Genomic DNA, 16,923 nt, shown 5'->3' on the forward strand with positions numbered 1-16,923 from the left:
GTTGAAGGACATTCTTCTGGAAAGCTTCATTGTATTTTCATTTGCCTGCCTGCCTTGTTGTGTTTAGCTCTTTGGTCAGGGGAATTATCAGCCATTTCACAGAAGTAATTTGTGGTTACACGCCAGCAGATTCTGCCATAATGATTTCTAGGCTCTCAATTTCCCATCGAAGCCATGCAAAGCAGTTCAACTGCAAAGCAGGTGAAAAACTGGGTGGCCTGGCAGGAGCACAGGGCATTGTGGTCAGTGGGTTGAAATCTAAGTGGCAGCTGGCTGAACGTTGTTTTTCAGGGTTGATAGTGGGGCTGATCCTGTTTAGCATCTTCAGGCCTAGACACCAGAAGAGGATGCACCCTATTTTTCAGGTGGCAAAAACTTGGTTTTCGGGTGGCAAAAACTGGAGGGTAAGTGGTGGACACATGGAAAGGCGGGTCTGCTGATCAAAGGAACCACAGCGGGAGTGGGCTGAGAGGAACTTCCTGAGGTTCAGCAAAGGCAAATGCAAAATCCTGGGTTCGTTCCTGGGTAGAAATAATTCCCCAATCTGTGGAGGCTGGGTACCAAATGTCTGAATCAATGCAAAAAGGGTGTGGGAGTCATGGTGGATGACAGCATAAGGGAGCAGCGTGCCCCTGTAGGGACAAAGGCTAGCTGTGCACAAGGTGATGTTACCAAGGGCACAGACAGCGTGTCAGGTGAAATGGTTATTCCCTTGCACCAGCAGTTGTGAGGCTGCATCTCACACACTGAATCCAGTTTTGAGCCCCCACAGAGAAAAGGGTTATTCACAACGTAGATGAGTCCAGTGGAGGACCACTGGGAAGGCAGGGAGATGAGCACACGAAGGAAGGATGAGATGGTTGGGGCAGCTTAGCCTGAAGAAGAGAAAGCTCATGAAGAATCTAATTGCAGTCTCCTGCCACCTAGGTCCTAGGGAGGATGGAGCCAAACTCTTCTCAGAGGCATGCAGTGACAAGACAAGAAGGAATGGTCACGATTTGCAGCAAAGCAAATTCTGGCTCAGCATAAGGGAAAGCAGTTCTGCCCAGGGAGGCCCTGGCATCTCCATCCTTGGAGACTTTCATGACAGCATGCTCTGACTTTGAAGCTCTCCCTGCCTGAGCAGGAGGTTGGCCTATACGCCCACTGGAGAGCCCTCCAATCTAAATTTTCCTATAAGCTTCTAATTCTGCCTTGTGTGGAGTCTTGCAGTGAGGAGGAGCTGGCAGCATTTGAGCTTTTCAAAACCCATCTTTCCCTGGGTGGCATTACTGCTGGCATGCTGCTGCTGTTGCTACTGCCAAAGGAGGAATAAGGGAGTTTGCGTGGTTGCTGTTGTGAGAATTGGCTCTTTCCAGCAGATATCATTTTCATCTGCTCCCTTCCCTTCCCAAAAGAAGGAAGGATCCTGCTCTCAGGATGTCTCTAGGAGCTGTCTTGCCTCCGCCCCTTCCTCCTCTGTGGGGCCGGAGCAGCCAGATTCTGCCCCAATCCTCTCACCTTATCCTTGGAGCAGAAAAAATTTTCTTATATACATGTATAATAAACCGACAAATTATATTTGTAAAGCTGGCGATGCAGAAAAACAAAAGCTCTAATAGTTTTTGTCTTTCCCTTCCCTTGATTGCTCAAGTTCCCTGTCTTTTGTGATTTCAGGACACAGCTGCTCTTTTCTTTAACTCTTTCAATTTTTAAAGATTTTGTGTGTTCCGCTCACACTAGTCATCCTTCCAGTTTCATTAGCTTTTCTGGAGTTTATTTTACTAGTACAAATCTTCAGTCTCCCCCAAAAATCAAAGAAGCCATGTTCATACTGAATAGTAGAAGTAACATGAAATATCACCTGAATTTTTGTTTATAAAAATTCTAATTTTTATTCTGCTTTAAGGAGTCAGTCTTCCCCTGAAACTCATTGAGAATTGAAGTTGGTGAAGGAAACTGCTTATACAAAGCTAATTAAATGGATCATTGTATCAGACTGTAGTTTGCTTACTAACTTATTTTAGATTTGAGAGTGTAACTGAGGTATATGAATATTAGTTTGGCCACAATTTTTTCTCAGTAAGACTTGGTTGACACCTTTGGATGTTACAACTAAACACATCAAAATGAAGTCTTTCCTTCCTTGGATTTCCCTTGTTCTAAAGTCTTGGAGTTCCAGCATATTTAGGAAAACAGCTTCTGCAGCGACCGTGTGAAACCCCCGTATGCCCACTGTCATATACAAATCCTTGTAGGCCAGAAGGGAGGTAACTTCCTCATGGTGGATAAGCTCCTGGTCCCTCCTGCTACTAAAACCAGACTCGATCATGGAGCAGACACCTGTCTGATAAAACTCACCGAGCACTTGTTTAACGTACACAAATCTAGCCCTAAATGTGGAACTCGTAAACAGTGAAGAAGCATATGTTTTGTATTATGGTAATGTGTACCTGGCATATAATTTTGTTCTTGTTCATGCTTATTTGGCCTTCATCACTCATTTGTTATTAAATATGAAAATTAATAATTAGTCCTAAAATACCTTGAGCTATTTATTTTTATACTGCATCCCATTTGTTTTCTGCTGTCCTAAACCTTCAATGTGGAGCATGTTTTGCTGCTGCATATTATTAATGTGGAGTAGAAACTGTCAAAGGTGAAGCTGTAGCCTTTGGCATTGGGCAGAAAACAGTCCTGGCACTTGGCAGGCACGAGGGCACAGGAGTCAAGACCCCACAGCATGAGAAGCCATCAGCTGCTACTGGGTTGCACCCAGCCCTGGTCATCGGTATTGCATCAGGGGAGCTGGGTGTAATGGTTTCTGCTGGGCGCCCCGTGGTGCAATCCGTGTCTGGCAGTGTCATTGTGTAGCCCATGTTTGGCATCGAGGTTCAATGGTGTGGAAATGAGAGGTGGCTCATGCTGCCCACTGACTCACAGAGGTTAAGGCTAGGCAGATCTTCATCTTTCAATTATCTAAGCTTCATCTCTTTCATCCAACTTCATTCCAGCAGTATTTTCTGAAAAGTAAAAACTCTATTAAATGGTCTTCTGGAAAAGCATCCAGCTCTCTTTTGAGTATAACAGGAGGTGGGAAAGGTATAATTTGCCATGGTAATCTGTTAATATCTTGCAGTTCAAAACATGTTTCTAACTTCTCATTTGGATTCATTCTGGTTTCAGCTTCCCCTCTTGGATCTGGTATGTGTTTTTGTGCCAGAATACACCATTCTGTACCATTACTTATTTTATCCCTATGAAGGTACTATCATGCTGTGACCAACTCAGCTGTCTGTGCTCTCTTGTACAAACTGAGGAACTTGAGCTCTTAAACCTCCTGCTGTGAGGCATTTGTACCCTGTACAAAACAGTTCGGTGGCTCTGCTCTGCATCCTCTTAATTTTTTTTCCCCACTGGATGCAGTATTCCAGTATTGGTCTCAGTGACAATCCAGGGTTAAAACTTCCCTAGCCATCTTGCTTTTTCCTATCCTTGTGCATCCCGGGGCTCTCATTAGCCGCAGAAACTGCTGCAGCCTGACTCTGACGGCAGAGTTACATTCCTCTCACTGCAAATTTGGTCTGTTGTTTCCTGCCCTTCTCTGTACACCAGTTTGTTCCCAGTCCCACCCCGCAATGTATGACCTCCTACAGCTGATGCTGCTACTTGTGGGGCTGTGTTATGAATGGCACTGACACAATTAAAAATACAAAAAAAAGCATATTTTTTAAGGATTATTTTGGTCAGCTTGCCATCAAGCAGTGAGGTGGGAGGGAGAGGGCTGCGGAGGAAGAGCTAGGTCTTGCCCAGCCAATGGCAGGTTGCTTTCACAGCATGTGCTTCTCATTCCTCCATCCCCCATTCTCCCCAGAGTGTGGAAAAGTTTCCAAACTTTTGGAAAAGTCCAAATGGTGTTTTCTTGGGATTGATCCCATCTCTTCATGGGATTCAACCCCAGCTGGAGGTCTGCTGCTCTGCGCTGTGGTAAAGCCCCTCAGACGTTTGGTCTGGAGTCGGCACAGTGGTGCATTTCATTTGAGTAAGCTATTTCCAGGAATTTGAATACATGTGTGCAATTTTCTGGTCCATGTTCTTGTTCTTACTGCTCTTTCTATCCATGCATCATCTGTATATTTTATTAATGGGACTGTATTTTTCACTTCAAGGCCACTGATGTAATGTTTGATAGTGCTGGATCTTTTATGAGTCCCAGAAGACACCCTTTAGGATGTCGTTAACCAAAAATGAAAAATGTCTTTGAGTAATGATTCCCTTTGACAATGGCTTTTTGACCCAATTCCTAAGCTTTTTAATTCATGCTTTATGGCTATCGGATACTCTTCTGGGGGTTTTGGTTTGCCTTTTTTTTTTTTTTTAAATACATCTAATATGTGGTAGTGAATCCAGTGCAAGAGAAGACTGTTAAAACTATAAAGTTAGTTACTTTTATCAGTCAAACGTGTAGGTGAAGAATAAAATGGGACCTACAGTTTATAAAATCATGTTGGTGTGGAACTAGTTACATTCCTACTCCAGTTATCGGTTGGTTCCTTACCAGCTCTGCAGACCATGTATGGGGCTTCTGGATTTCAGCTCACCAACCGAAGTCATCCAGATGGTTTGATTTGTGGTTCTTAAATATTGGTAATACAGAATTTTCTTCTAGTCTAAGTGAATCTCGATTGTGTTCAAGGATTTACTAAAAATGAACATCGGTGGACTAGAGATCTCATCTGCTAGTTTTGTCAGTACTTCTGCTTTGCATAAAAAACCTGCAGCCTGGTTTCCAACAGACCATTCTGATTCCTCTGAATCATAATTATTTTCAAGCTCTAACTATTAATGCATATGAACAATGCTTAGGAATCCTCTTGTTTTCAATATGCTCTGGAATTAAGTCCAGCCTAATGAAACTCAAGAAGGAATTTAAACTTTTTTTCTTCTGCATTTAGTTTTAGCTATTGTTTTATTTGTCCCTAATAAATTACCTATATTGTTTTTCCATTTATTTTCTATTTTCCTCATGTTTAAGAGCATTTCTTCTTGCTGCCCTTTTACTGTCGTTGGATCAAGAGGGAATTATTTAAGCAATGTCTCAAATAGACATTTTATAAATAAGGACAGAATCTTTGTGATTAAACATTCAAAAGCAGGACGTTTCAGTGTTTTGGAGCTTCCTCGTTTTCTTCTTAAAGAGAATTCCAGGAAAATTGACACAAGTTTTTCTGGGTACTTGAGAAACTCTGCTTCTATTTCTGTCATTGTTTAGACATAATTGGTTCGTTAGGTCTTTAGTTTTAATGACCTTGAACGTGTTGGGTATCAGGAGGAACCTTTGCAGCTAAAGAGCAGGTGATGAGTTACTTTGTAAGGCCATATTTCAACATTTAAATGCAGAAATATTTCAATAAGAATAAAGCAGAATTTAACTTGTTTCTCTCCCCACAGGTGAGGTAGGTCAGGTAAGATTGATACAGCCACTTCAAATCTGTTAGATACAGTAGTCATCACGTTAGGATGAGAAAGTGAAGTGGGTCGAATGAAAGATTTGAACCTTCTGAATTCTAAGCCCTCAGCTTTCTTACCTCACTTGTCTTTCCTTGTAGATTGCAGTTACATTACACCTTAGTAAAGCTGTATACAAACCCAAAAGCTGTGTGTGTAATTGTAGCAAATACAAAGTACTTGTATTTATCAGTATTCTGTCGGTGGCTCCATGATCAGTAGGTTCATCAACTTTGAAAGGAGTGCTAAAACTAGAAGAAAAGGCAGTTAATCTCTTTAAAGAGGCCGAATTTCTTAATTACTAGAAGGTGGATTAGCAAGTTTGTGTAGGTGAATCTGTTAGTTAAAAATACTCTGACTTCATTGTCTACAACAATTTTCATTCTTTCTGAACCCAGTTCTCAGAAGAACTTGGCATAAATTCACTGATGAGGTTGGAAATGTATTTCAGTGATTTTTATCTTGCTTAGTTTGTGCTCACATGCACCATTTGATACACACATTTTTTTCTTTACTGCTTCCTTCTAGCTGTGTCAACATGAACTAATTTAAAAAAATCCTGCACTGACTGGAGTGTTGGTTGCCCTGGTCACTGATGTTTTAAAGCTGTAGGCTTGTCTTTTATGCTAAGAAAAATCCAGATGGTTTGATTTCAGGGTGGCATCTTAGCTATGCCAAGACAAAGCTCACTGTATATATAAACTGTTGTAGTTTTGCTACAAGGTAGTCACCAAAGTAATCCCAAGTTAAGATATCATGGCAGTTGTTTGTGTTTTACCTTGGAGATCACAGAAGCTAAGTGTGTAGGGAAGAACAAGTACACAGGGGTTGTCCAGACTCAGGTTGAACTTCGTAGCAGGTCAGGCAACACTGAATTCTGTTATCCCAAACCTGAGGGTCTCCTTTCCATGGCAAGAGGAACGGGGCAGAGAACTCAGAAGGAAAACGGAGCTTGCTTCTTCTTTGTGGCTGTTAGTACCAGAGGGTAAAAATGGCGGGAGCTAGATTTTAGCTAGCTAATATTAACTAAACTAGCTAATATTAACCAGCTTCCTTCTCTGCAAAAAAAGTGGGTGTTTTCCCTTTGTAGGAGCCCTTTCTTTTTTAAGGCTCACTCTTCAGTGGCAGCAGTGGCTTGGCTTTCCAGCTGAAGTTGGCAGCACAGCCACATTTCATCTTCCGCCTTCAGCCCCTCCTGCCTGATGCAAACGTCTTGCTTTTGTCAGTGCTTAAGATGCTCTTGGGATTTTCCCTGCTAGGTGATAAAGCAGAAGGTCTTGAGTTCATTGGTAATTGATTAGCCTGACAGGGTCTCAGCTAAACATAATGAATGAGCACCATTCTCTGCACAGGTGAAGTGGCAAACTCAGCCAGTCGTGTTCGCGGTGGTGAGGGAACCATAGCTGGGGCAGTGAAACAGCAGAAGGTTTAAAAAACCAAAAAGCAGCCTTGTATATACAGGTTTGCGAATCGGTACACCTGCTTTCTATCTCTTGGGGCTGACATGCAGCACTGCTGTGTGTTCCCGTCCCCACGGATGCTCTCCAGCAGCTGCTTATACCACATTAATGGCTGACTAGTGCGTTTAAACTCTCCTGGCCTGCCCTTCCTCCAGTTACCTGCCAGCTCTGTGCCAAGGCATTTTGCAGGTACCGCAGAGGATTAAAGGTGCAAATATGGCAAAAGCTGAAGCCTCATTAAAGGCACTGAGGAAACCTCGGCAGATGAAGGATTAGAGAGGTAACAGAGTAGGGCAAGGATTAGCTATTGCAGTAAAATGCTTCAGTGAGCATTTCTGATACCTTGGAAGTTGGACACTGTCCCACTTGTATTTTCAAAATGCTGATCATTTAATGTGCAGTTTTAAAGATTTTTTATTATTTTAGGGTTTTAGCAGATGTGTTTCTGGAATTGGGCAAGCAGAAAAAAAGCAAGGCTTTTGTGAAGATGTGGTAAAAGTTGTGTTAGTTGCTGAAATACGGATAGAAGTATTAGATATTACAGAAGGGATTGTGGAGCCCTTAATGTAAATATATAATGGTTCAGTTTTAATATAGAAAAGGCATGTATTTTTTGCTAGCAGAGTAATGCAGTGAAAAGTAATTGCTATTAGTAATTTGTGGGGTTGAAATATTTATAAAAGTAATGAAAGGTGTTTTAGCATCAAGGACCTCACCACACATCAGTGAAGCCTGACAGTGATTTTAAAGATGCAAATTTAAAGTATGACAGCATTACAGTTTTCTTGATACTGTGACATGGAATTGATCTAAAATAATATTAACATATAGAATGTATATTCAAAGAATACTGCGAGGTTCTTTACTGTTGAATGTAGCTTATCTGGGCATATGGTTTAGAGTTGCGATCTACCACCCACCCTCCATCTCAGGAAATAGAATTTTTTTTAATGTCACTCTTGTGCTGGGCACAGAGTGTGACAGGAGATAAGACGTGGCTTGATAACTCAACAGAGTCAGAATCGGGTGTGACAGACAGCTGGTTTCACCAGTCTCAGGGCAGGTTTCAGAAGATGTATTCAGCCGGGGGTTTATTAGCTGAAAGCTGTTGACTTTGTGGACTGTTACTGTTATCCTGAAAAGCGGGTTTGTCTGCCCAGTGTGCAAAATGCCAAACTCCACACAGAGCAGAGGTATTTTATTTGATTCATTTTTGTGCAAAGATGGGCGTTAGGTGGTAACCCACAAAGCCAGCACACTGCACCGAGACACTACAAGGCATTTATACAGTTAAATGTGTCAATCACAGCTAATATTCACATGCCTCAGCTAATAATTGGTTAATTTCTTTCTCACTTGGATGTAGCAGTACAGCTCACTTTTAATTTACCATGCATGCTCATAGGTTAAGGGACTTACTAGAGGAGGGGCGGTTCCTGGTCAATGGGCCTGATTTTTAGTATTATAACAAGGGTATTTCCCCTACTGGGCACTTTGTTTTAGTTCTTATCCCAGTTAGTTGTTCTCCTTGACTATACACTTTGTCACCCTGTTCTCAGCGGCTTCTGAGGTGGGATGTTTGCTTTTATCAGTCTCTCAGCTCTCCTCAAGGAGACCTCCTTTTAATGACCTCCTCAAGGTCATTAAAAAAGTGCTTCTCTATCTCTCAGTTTTTGTCTCTGGCTCTCAAATTCTGTTTTGCCAGCCCCCCATAGTTCATTGTTATGTCTTTAGCAGACAATTCCAAAAATTCCATTTTCTTAAGGGTATCAGTTTGTTCAACATGACAGGTTTTACAGCCTTGATAATACCAATATTTTGAACTTGGTTACTGACCAGTTGCTAGCTTTGTGTCGGCTGTTTTCCGTAAGTGTGACTGTGAGATAGGTCAGTGTTAGTTTCAGGATAAACAAGGTCGGAAAGTGAACCCTAGGACAGTGTAGCTAGGAGAGGTTGTTTCTTTCCTAAGTGATGCAAGAAAATCACTGGCGACTTTTTCCTGAATTTCTGATTCTGTTGTCTCAGGGATAGTGGTGAAGACTGCACTTGTCCTCCCGCTCACCCTTCTCTTCTTTTGCTGTGGTGTGCCAAGAAATGCAACCAAAGCTCTAAAATTGTTGTGGGCATGGGTTAGATCTAAATCAAAATGAATTATGTACCTTTAAGTGGGGGAGAGCTGAGGGTCTGATTTTGCATCGTCACTGAGGATACGTACAAAGCCTTCAGCAGCAAATCCTGTGTGCCAAAAAGTGTATGTATGCAAGACACCCAAAATCACAGGGAACTATTATGTTATGAGGTACAAACCAATGAATAAATTCTGTGCTGGAAAAACTGCTGCTGTTCATAGTAACTGCGTTATCCAGAGCAGGGCCTTGTCCCAGATGTCTGGTCAGAGTGTCAGTTCCCCAGTTACCTGATCCTAATCTGTGGCCTTGGGATATATAGGTAGTTTCATTTAGCCTATATAGTCTTTTGTAGTAGAGATCTCATTGTTCAGGCATTCTTTAAGTTATGTCAGATAATAAAAATTACTTGTACATAGATATTTTCCATCTAGAATGTTTCAAATATTAGTATCCTTAGCCACAGTATTTCTGTTGACCACAACAAATTTAAATGCAAATTGGGCGCTTGCTGACAAAGTGGACGTAGCTGTTTCCTTCCACGGTCTGCATCTCAATGCTAAAGCCTGTCTCTGTAGGCGAGAGGAAGCACTTTTTGTCTGGGTGAGCTGCTAGACATCAGCTGCAAGTATATAAAATAATCAGCCATTTTCAAGCACTGCTTTTAAGCCACTCAGGGTGTCTCTTTTTTTGCTAAAACAAATAGAGTTGAAGTGGATAATAAGTCCTCCATATCTCAAAGTGAAAATGAATTTTTGAATGCTGAAAACCAATTTGAGGATCTGAAGAGGAGTGTTTTGAAGAGCCTCTGCCACGAGGCAGAACAAGCTTTCCTTGAGCTTTTTTTTTAATTGCAGATTCCCCTGCAGTCACTATACGTGCCTCTCAAACACCAGCACTGATGGCGAGCGCAAAAGTACATGCCGTTGTTTGGAGCTACAGTTCAGGGAATCTGAATTTTTCCTTCTCTTTTCCTGTGTTGCCACTGGATTGCTGTACAGTGAGACTTACTGAATATGTCTCAGTCTCAGCTTACTCTTTTAACTGGGTTAACTGTATTGCTAACTGAGCCTAACTAAGCAGATCTTTAAACAACAGGGCTATGGAAGAATAATGTGTTACGCCAGGTTCAGCAGGTTTAGATGAATGGAAATACATTCTAGAGATTAAAATCTGACAAGAGGATATGGTGCTGGAAGTCATCCAGCATCACTGACTGGGGCCTCTGCCATTTTGCATCACAGTAAATTGGGCAGGTACTCTGTAAATTTTGCAACCTGCCTTTCCCCTCTTTCTATAAATTCCTGTGGGCATCTCCGTTGCAATTGAGATATTTTGATAATTAACTGATGTGGAAGAATTAAATGAAAATAAAAATTCACAGCAAAGCTGGTTCCCTTTGCCTCCAGCCAGCTTTCAGATTGGATTTGTGTTATCCTGAAGACTCTCTTCAGGAGGTCTTACACCTACAGAGCTGGCAATGAGCTGACTTGCTGAAGGAAAAAAACTCTTCTCTGCAAGGAGGGGGTACTTGGGTGTGCAGCAAGATGCTTTGCTGATATAAAAAGAGCATTTCTGTAAGTTCTTTTTTCAAAAGCAAGGTGGAGAGGGATGCTGTTCTACAGCAGGCACTCAGACAGGCACGCATGAAGCAGACACTCTCTCCAACACAATGTACGTTTCCAAGGAATTTCAGGGAACATCTCCTTCCTGCCAGCAAAGACGATAAACTAGCGTCTGACATTCAGGGCATTTATTGTGCTGCGTGCAACATGTGAGCTCAAGCAGAGTGACACGGGCCCACCTTCATCCACTGTGATGAGAGGTGGCTAATCAGCCCAAGCACTGCAGGTTTTGTGCTGCGAGATTGCCCAAAGCCAGGCTGTGATGAGGATAAGGCTGGAATCAGATGATGCGCGAGAGGCTGCTTCATGAAAAACTTTTTGATCGTGATGCCCCAAAACCAGGGGTTTGATGATGTTTAATGAGATCTGTGGTGTGTTTTAGAGCTGGGGGTTGTCTGGGTCCTGAATGCGATGCTGTAGCTCGGTGAAAAGCCAATGAGGGCTGTTCCACCTGATTTCAAACCTGTGGTGAAAAAGCTTGTAATCAGCAAGCCCTTCACCACACGGTGACAAAAGGAGAAATGGGAATTCTTCAAGCTGTGTTCCAGCTTATGAATTTTCTTCAGGTAGCAGCTGATTTTAATCCCTACATTTCTTCTGCAAATGCTGCAGATTTTCTTCTCTGCGGACACAGTGCAAATAGAGTTTTGTGAGGAATTACGATTTGCCCTTTTTCGTCTCAGAATTCATGCTTGTGGCTAATATCTCATTGGAGATACAATACAAGCTGAATGTATCTAAATATGACATCCCACTCACCCCCTTTAAGGTCTAATCCAAGAGATGAGTCTGCTGTATCAACACATTACAGTGGGTTTTGTTCCTTCTTTTCCATTGCTGCATCCTCCCAAAAGAAAAATAAATTGCTTATCTACTTCTGAAACTTACTGCCAGTGGCAGATATTGCAGGATACTTTTTCATGCCTTTGGCAACCACATTTTAAGAAAAGGACAGTACAGTTATGCATAGCAATGACTGCACAGACCAGGAGAGCACTGAGTTAGTTTCTTCGTATGTTTTTGTTACCTTAAAGCCTTAATTTGGCTTGTTTAAGTAGAGCTCTATTATCCTTCCTTGAACCTGATTTAGTTCTCTTTTAAATATGAAGTATTAACAAGAATAAATTGATACAACAGCTTTGAGTGTGAACTAAGACAATGCAGGTGATCTGCAATTTGTTGTCTCTAATCTGCTGTCTGAGGTTTTCTATAAAGCTTACAGGCTTCATATGACACACTTTGGAGAACCAAACATCATTTTGAAATTAACTTTCTTTTAATGTTGTTCTAAATCATAATGTGAATAAAATTAAGTACGCGCAAGCGTAACTCAGATCTCCTCAAGAGGGGCACACGTAGTGGTGGTTTGTGAGAGCCACTTGCAGCCAGTGCTCATGGCTGTGTGCGAGGGCTGAGCCAGGTCTGAGCGAGCTCAGGCTGGTCCTACCACCTCTGACTCGGGCTCCCAGGTATCACGTGTGCTTGGAAATGGTTCTGTTTAGCAGCAGTGGGAAGAGTCTGGGCTTATCACAGGGGTTGCAGCTGAAGATGTGTGTGATGGATGGATAAAAGGGAAGATGGGCTGCAGCCAGTGTTGGTGGCCGCTCTCAGTGCTCGCCCAAAGCAAGCTCGGGGTCTCCCACATCAGTCATCAGCACACAGTATAATCCTGTGTTTGGAGAGATGCAAGTCCCCCACCTCAGTCTTGAAATACCAAGCAAATCCATCGCCTGTCAAACAGAAAATGAAGTCACCTGCTTCAAAGAATGGGAAAGGAAAGCATTGCACATCTTGTTAATTGGCTTTTTTTCTTTTTTTTTTTTGTTTTTTTTTCCTCCTTCCACACTAAGGTGAGAACTAGAGAGGAAAAATATTAAGAATGCTGAGATCACACGATACTGGTTACATTATGAGTGTGATGAGACAATATATTTTTTGGAGTGTTTCTGCAGTGCTAGATAGAGAAGTGGGACTTTGGGAAAGAGATACTCTGCTTGGTCTGTCATTGTGGCAGTGCTGGAAATTAGTAATTAGGTAATAGGATTTTTCTGTCTGGATCAGCCCCTGGCTGTCTTCAATATGTTCAGGAAATCACTTTACATCACTGCTTCCATTTCCTTGGCTGTCAAATGAACATAATGATAACTACCTCCTCTGAGTGCTCGTGCTTCATTAAAGCAATAAAACGTTTTGGAGGAAGGAGTCATAGATGCACAATTTATTAATCCAGCGAGGTCAGACTGAACTGTCTGTAAACAGCTAAAGAAATGGCAAAATGAGGGAAAGGTCTCCTGGAGCTGAGTGGATGCCGATGTTCGGCATGCTGCCTGTGTGCAGGATTGCCAGAGAAGGTGAAGGAGACTTTCCAGCCCTGCCCAAATAGGGAGGGCAGCTAAAAACAAAGCATTTTTGTTTCTCGCCTGCCACATATCACCTCACCGCAGTGAGTCCTTTGAGCAGTCAGTGCAGTAGGCTGTTGGGGTTTTTTCAGAAGGAGGTTTTGCTTGTTCAGTTCTTCTGCGTGGATGTCTTCTTAAGATCTCTGCATGGCTTCTTCTGTATGTATGACTAGTGACATGATTTTATGCTTGCACACAATAAAATAAAACAAGTCAAGGAGATAAGATACTGGGATAAACAGATGAGCAATGTTTATAAACCATAAGAGTCTCCTAAATTTGATAACCATCAGTTCTAGCCAATATACCCCATGGTGCTAAAGAAAGAAGAAATCAATATTGCAGAAGCTTTTACGGAAAATTTATGAGCACACTTTGTTCAGAAGCAGTCCATGAAGACTGAAGCATAGCTAGCACTATGTGCTTACTTATGAAAGGGCTTAGAGAAGTCCTTTGTTGAATTCACAAACTGTTTCAGGGAATTAAATTGGGGAATATGGAAATGGGCTTTTAAATTTTTTTTTCACTTACTACTGTATACCCAGAAGAGTGCTGTAATAAATTATCAAACTCCTTTAAGTAATGCAGCTGAATAGACAACAACAGTGAAGCACAGTCCCTGCCAAAGTTATTAAGCATACCTGCTCAAATTTGTGTTTTATGGCATAAGGGGGTTAGTATGGACTGGTTTTCTAAGAGGGATTTCCCCCACCCTCCTACCCTCTCCCAGACCCTTAAAATAGACTTTCACTGTATTTAGGTACTACTTTCCAATTAAGAATTAGATACTAACATGCACAAGTCAGGATATTCTTTCAACAAGCACGGAAGCCATTTTCTGTGTCACAACATGATGCTTACACCTTTCATGATTTGATCCCTGTTTCACGTATATTTACTGTTAACATTGCTGAGAAAGTGTTGCCATGCTGTTTGCTTGCTGGAGAGCGTGCCAGGCACGTGGACTGCCCTTCGTCCCAGGCCACATCCATGGGTAGCTCCTGTAGAGGTGAAAGAGCTACCTTATCCCCCATAAAGCCACAGAAGACTCACATGTGGTCCTACTCACAGGTGTGAATTGCAACTGAAGAAAGTAAAGGAGGACATATTGGTAAGAACGGTTGGTGGGAAGAGTTACCGTGCATTAAGCAATGGTTGTGAACTCTCAGTGTGTGGAAACAGGGACTGTGAAGACGGTGGAGAACGGAGATAAATGAAGCAGCTGACTCTCGTTCTCCCCTGCTCATCATACGGTTTTTGATGTAACGTGTTCAGATTAGTTTCTGGTGTTGTTGAGGCAGATGATTAAGTGCCATATAGACTCTGTGCAAGTTAAATTCTGCCTTATCTCACTACAAGATGAAACCAGAGAAATAAGGCTGCTCTCATGCAGCTTAAAAAATTAACATGTGAAAAACGAGCAAGGAGAGCTGCATGCTGCTGGCTGCTGTGTGCTACCAAGAAGCAGCAGTCATCTCTTCATGCACAGACTCAGCCTGGCTGAGGGGCAGCGGCGGCACAGTGCTCAGCATAGGCATTTGGGTCATAGCGGTGCTTGATACCCCGTTTGCTCTCTTGGTAGGAGTTACTTACTCAGATCATTACCTTTATGCTGTATTTTGCCTGTATCTTCTGGATTATAGAGAAAACTACGATTTCCATTCACGAGTAATTTAAGCAAATCTCATGGTTAAAGCGAAAAGGGGGATGCCGCTCCAGGCAGCTGTAAAGGTGAAGCCGTTGGTGGGTCACTGTGGCTGTCAGCAGAGGCAGACCCCGACACCTGGCACCGGGCTGGGCTGTGTACGGCACCGCTCACGTAAACGTGGGGGGCTCCTCTGCGCGTGGCGAAGTGGTGGTGGGCGAGGTATGCATGCAGCTGCGTGGATGGCAGGTTTGTCTCTCTCTTTGTGCAGTGAGAATTACTGCTTGTGTGTACTTTAAAGGTTTTGTCCAGTCTGAGTGAAAAGCATAAAAAACTAGACAATCTTTGGTTGCATAGACCATCTTCTAAGTTACACCTATGTTGCACCTTTTTGCCATAGCACGCCACAATGTTTTCCTCATATTTATCTTCCTTTTGTGCTGGTAGCATATTGGAGCACAAAACTCCACAACAGCACAGGAGAACTAGGTTTGGAGGGCGTCCTCGTAACAGCCCAGCCTGGGAGCCTTGACCTGCTTCTCTGCATAAGATCACAGTAAGAATCGTGGAAAGAGGGAATAGATCAGGCTTTGAATGTGTGATTCGTTCACTTCGTTTAGAATGCTACTTTGAAATGATTTCTTACTCTTGAATATCAAGTAGCCTCGACAGTTTCCAGTTGCAACTAAGACAAAATGGGCTGGGTTTGCATCTTGAATGTTGCTCAGCTGAAACGTAAAAAAGCACCTCTGATTTAATCCTTTTCATTTCAAAGTGTTCTGCGCTATTAAGCATCATCAAAGTGAAATTCTCCTGTATGTTTGCCCAAAGTGCTTCATGTTTTTATGTTTATTCGTTTCTCTTTGCTTTCTTTGGCGGGGGTTGGCTTAAGATTTCATCAGTAATTGTGGGCATTGGTGCCGCTTAATTAGCGCTCCCTGTGCACTGTGCTTTCCAGATCATGGATAGATTTTGCCCTAAGGCAAGGTGACAGTGCCATGTCCTCACACCAGGAATCAGCTAGACACGATCAATATAGGCGAGAGGAACATAACAGGTAAATAACAGATCCAGGAAAAGTGTATGTTTACAAGCCATGACGGTACGTGGGGTTAGGGATCTCTCCAGCTGCCAGCAGATGACCCGACACTTAGCAGGGCTGGCTTCGTGTTGTTGTATGGTGGGGACAGAGTGATGCCATTAAAGGCCTCCAGAGAGGGATGGGATCGCACATAGAGCACAGCGTACCCAATTAAAAGGTGAAAGTAAAGCAGAGGGTCTCCGTGCTTTGTTTAAAATAAATACAGGTGTTCTTTGTGTACCTTGTTTTAAGTTGAAGCTGTGGTTTCCCAGAAATCAAGCTATCTGGCACTTGACCTTTCTGCGTGGTTGTTTACTGAATTTGCTTGTGATTCCTGTGTGGTCGCCTCACTGTTTCCCTGCTGCGGCTGGACGCGGGCACTGCAGCATCTCCACCTTTGCCTAGGAGTCATCTGATGCCAGACTTCATGAAGGCATTGGTCACAAGCTATAATTCAGATATTAATACTCTTTCAGAAATAAAAAACATTACTCTGATCTCTTCCAGGGAATTTTGCATGCACCCTCCTTTCTTCTAATCTCACTTTCAACAGTTTTCTTGCTAAGGCATTGTTTTGTTGAATCATACCTATGACAGCATATTTTCCTCTTCCCCGTTCTCTCACTCCTGTTGTTCATGGTTTTTTTTCTTCTTGTTACTCTTATTAAAATGTCTTTATTTCACTCTTGTTTTCTTTTAACTATTTGAATAATTAAAAACAGCAGGCAAAGAAAGATTTCTGTCGATGTGAGCTGTATTGGTAAGTGTGTGACATGGCTTGCTGAGCAGTGGGGAGTGACTTTATTCAGCAGCAGCTTTCCAGCACTTCCTTGGCTTCCTGTTTGCAAGGAGAGCTTTCAGACAGCCTTTCCAGTGTTCCTCTAATCTTTAAATGTCTGTTTTCCAAATGTGTTCCACAGGTGCCAACAAAAAAGCTGAAGAAATATGAGAAAGAGTACCAAACAATGCGAGAGAGTCAGCTGCAGCAGGAAGATCCTATGGACAGATACAAGGTACGGGAGATGCTGTATGGGAACCTGTTTCATTGGCCAAATCCTGTGGGGAGTGACCCGGTTCCAGCAATTAAGCAGAGGTGCGTG

General features: G+C 42.5%; 1 protein-coding gene across 5 annotated transcripts in view; it reads left to right on the forward strand.

The window, feature by feature from the left end:
• Positions 1-16,923, forward strand: part of RABGAP1L (RAB GTPase activating protein 1 like) — a 261,437-nt gene that overhangs the window by 229,111 nt on the left and 15,403 nt on the right. For all 5 annotated transcript variants that reach the window (XM_075096820.1, XM_075096821.1, XM_075096828.1 and 2 more), the window contains one exon: positions 16,744-16,836. In XM_075096820.1, coding sequence (XP_074952921.1) covers positions 16,744-16,836 — 93 coding nt within the window. The remainder of the gene's footprint in view (positions 1-16,743; positions 16,837-16,923) is intronic.

The sequence above is a fragment of the Phalacrocorax aristotelis genome, chromosome 6 (assembly GCF_949628215.1).
Source record: "Phalacrocorax aristotelis chromosome 6, bGulAri2.1, whole genome shotgun sequence".
NCBI lineage: Eukaryota > Metazoa > Chordata > Aves > Suliformes > Phalacrocoracidae > Phalacrocorax > Phalacrocorax aristotelis.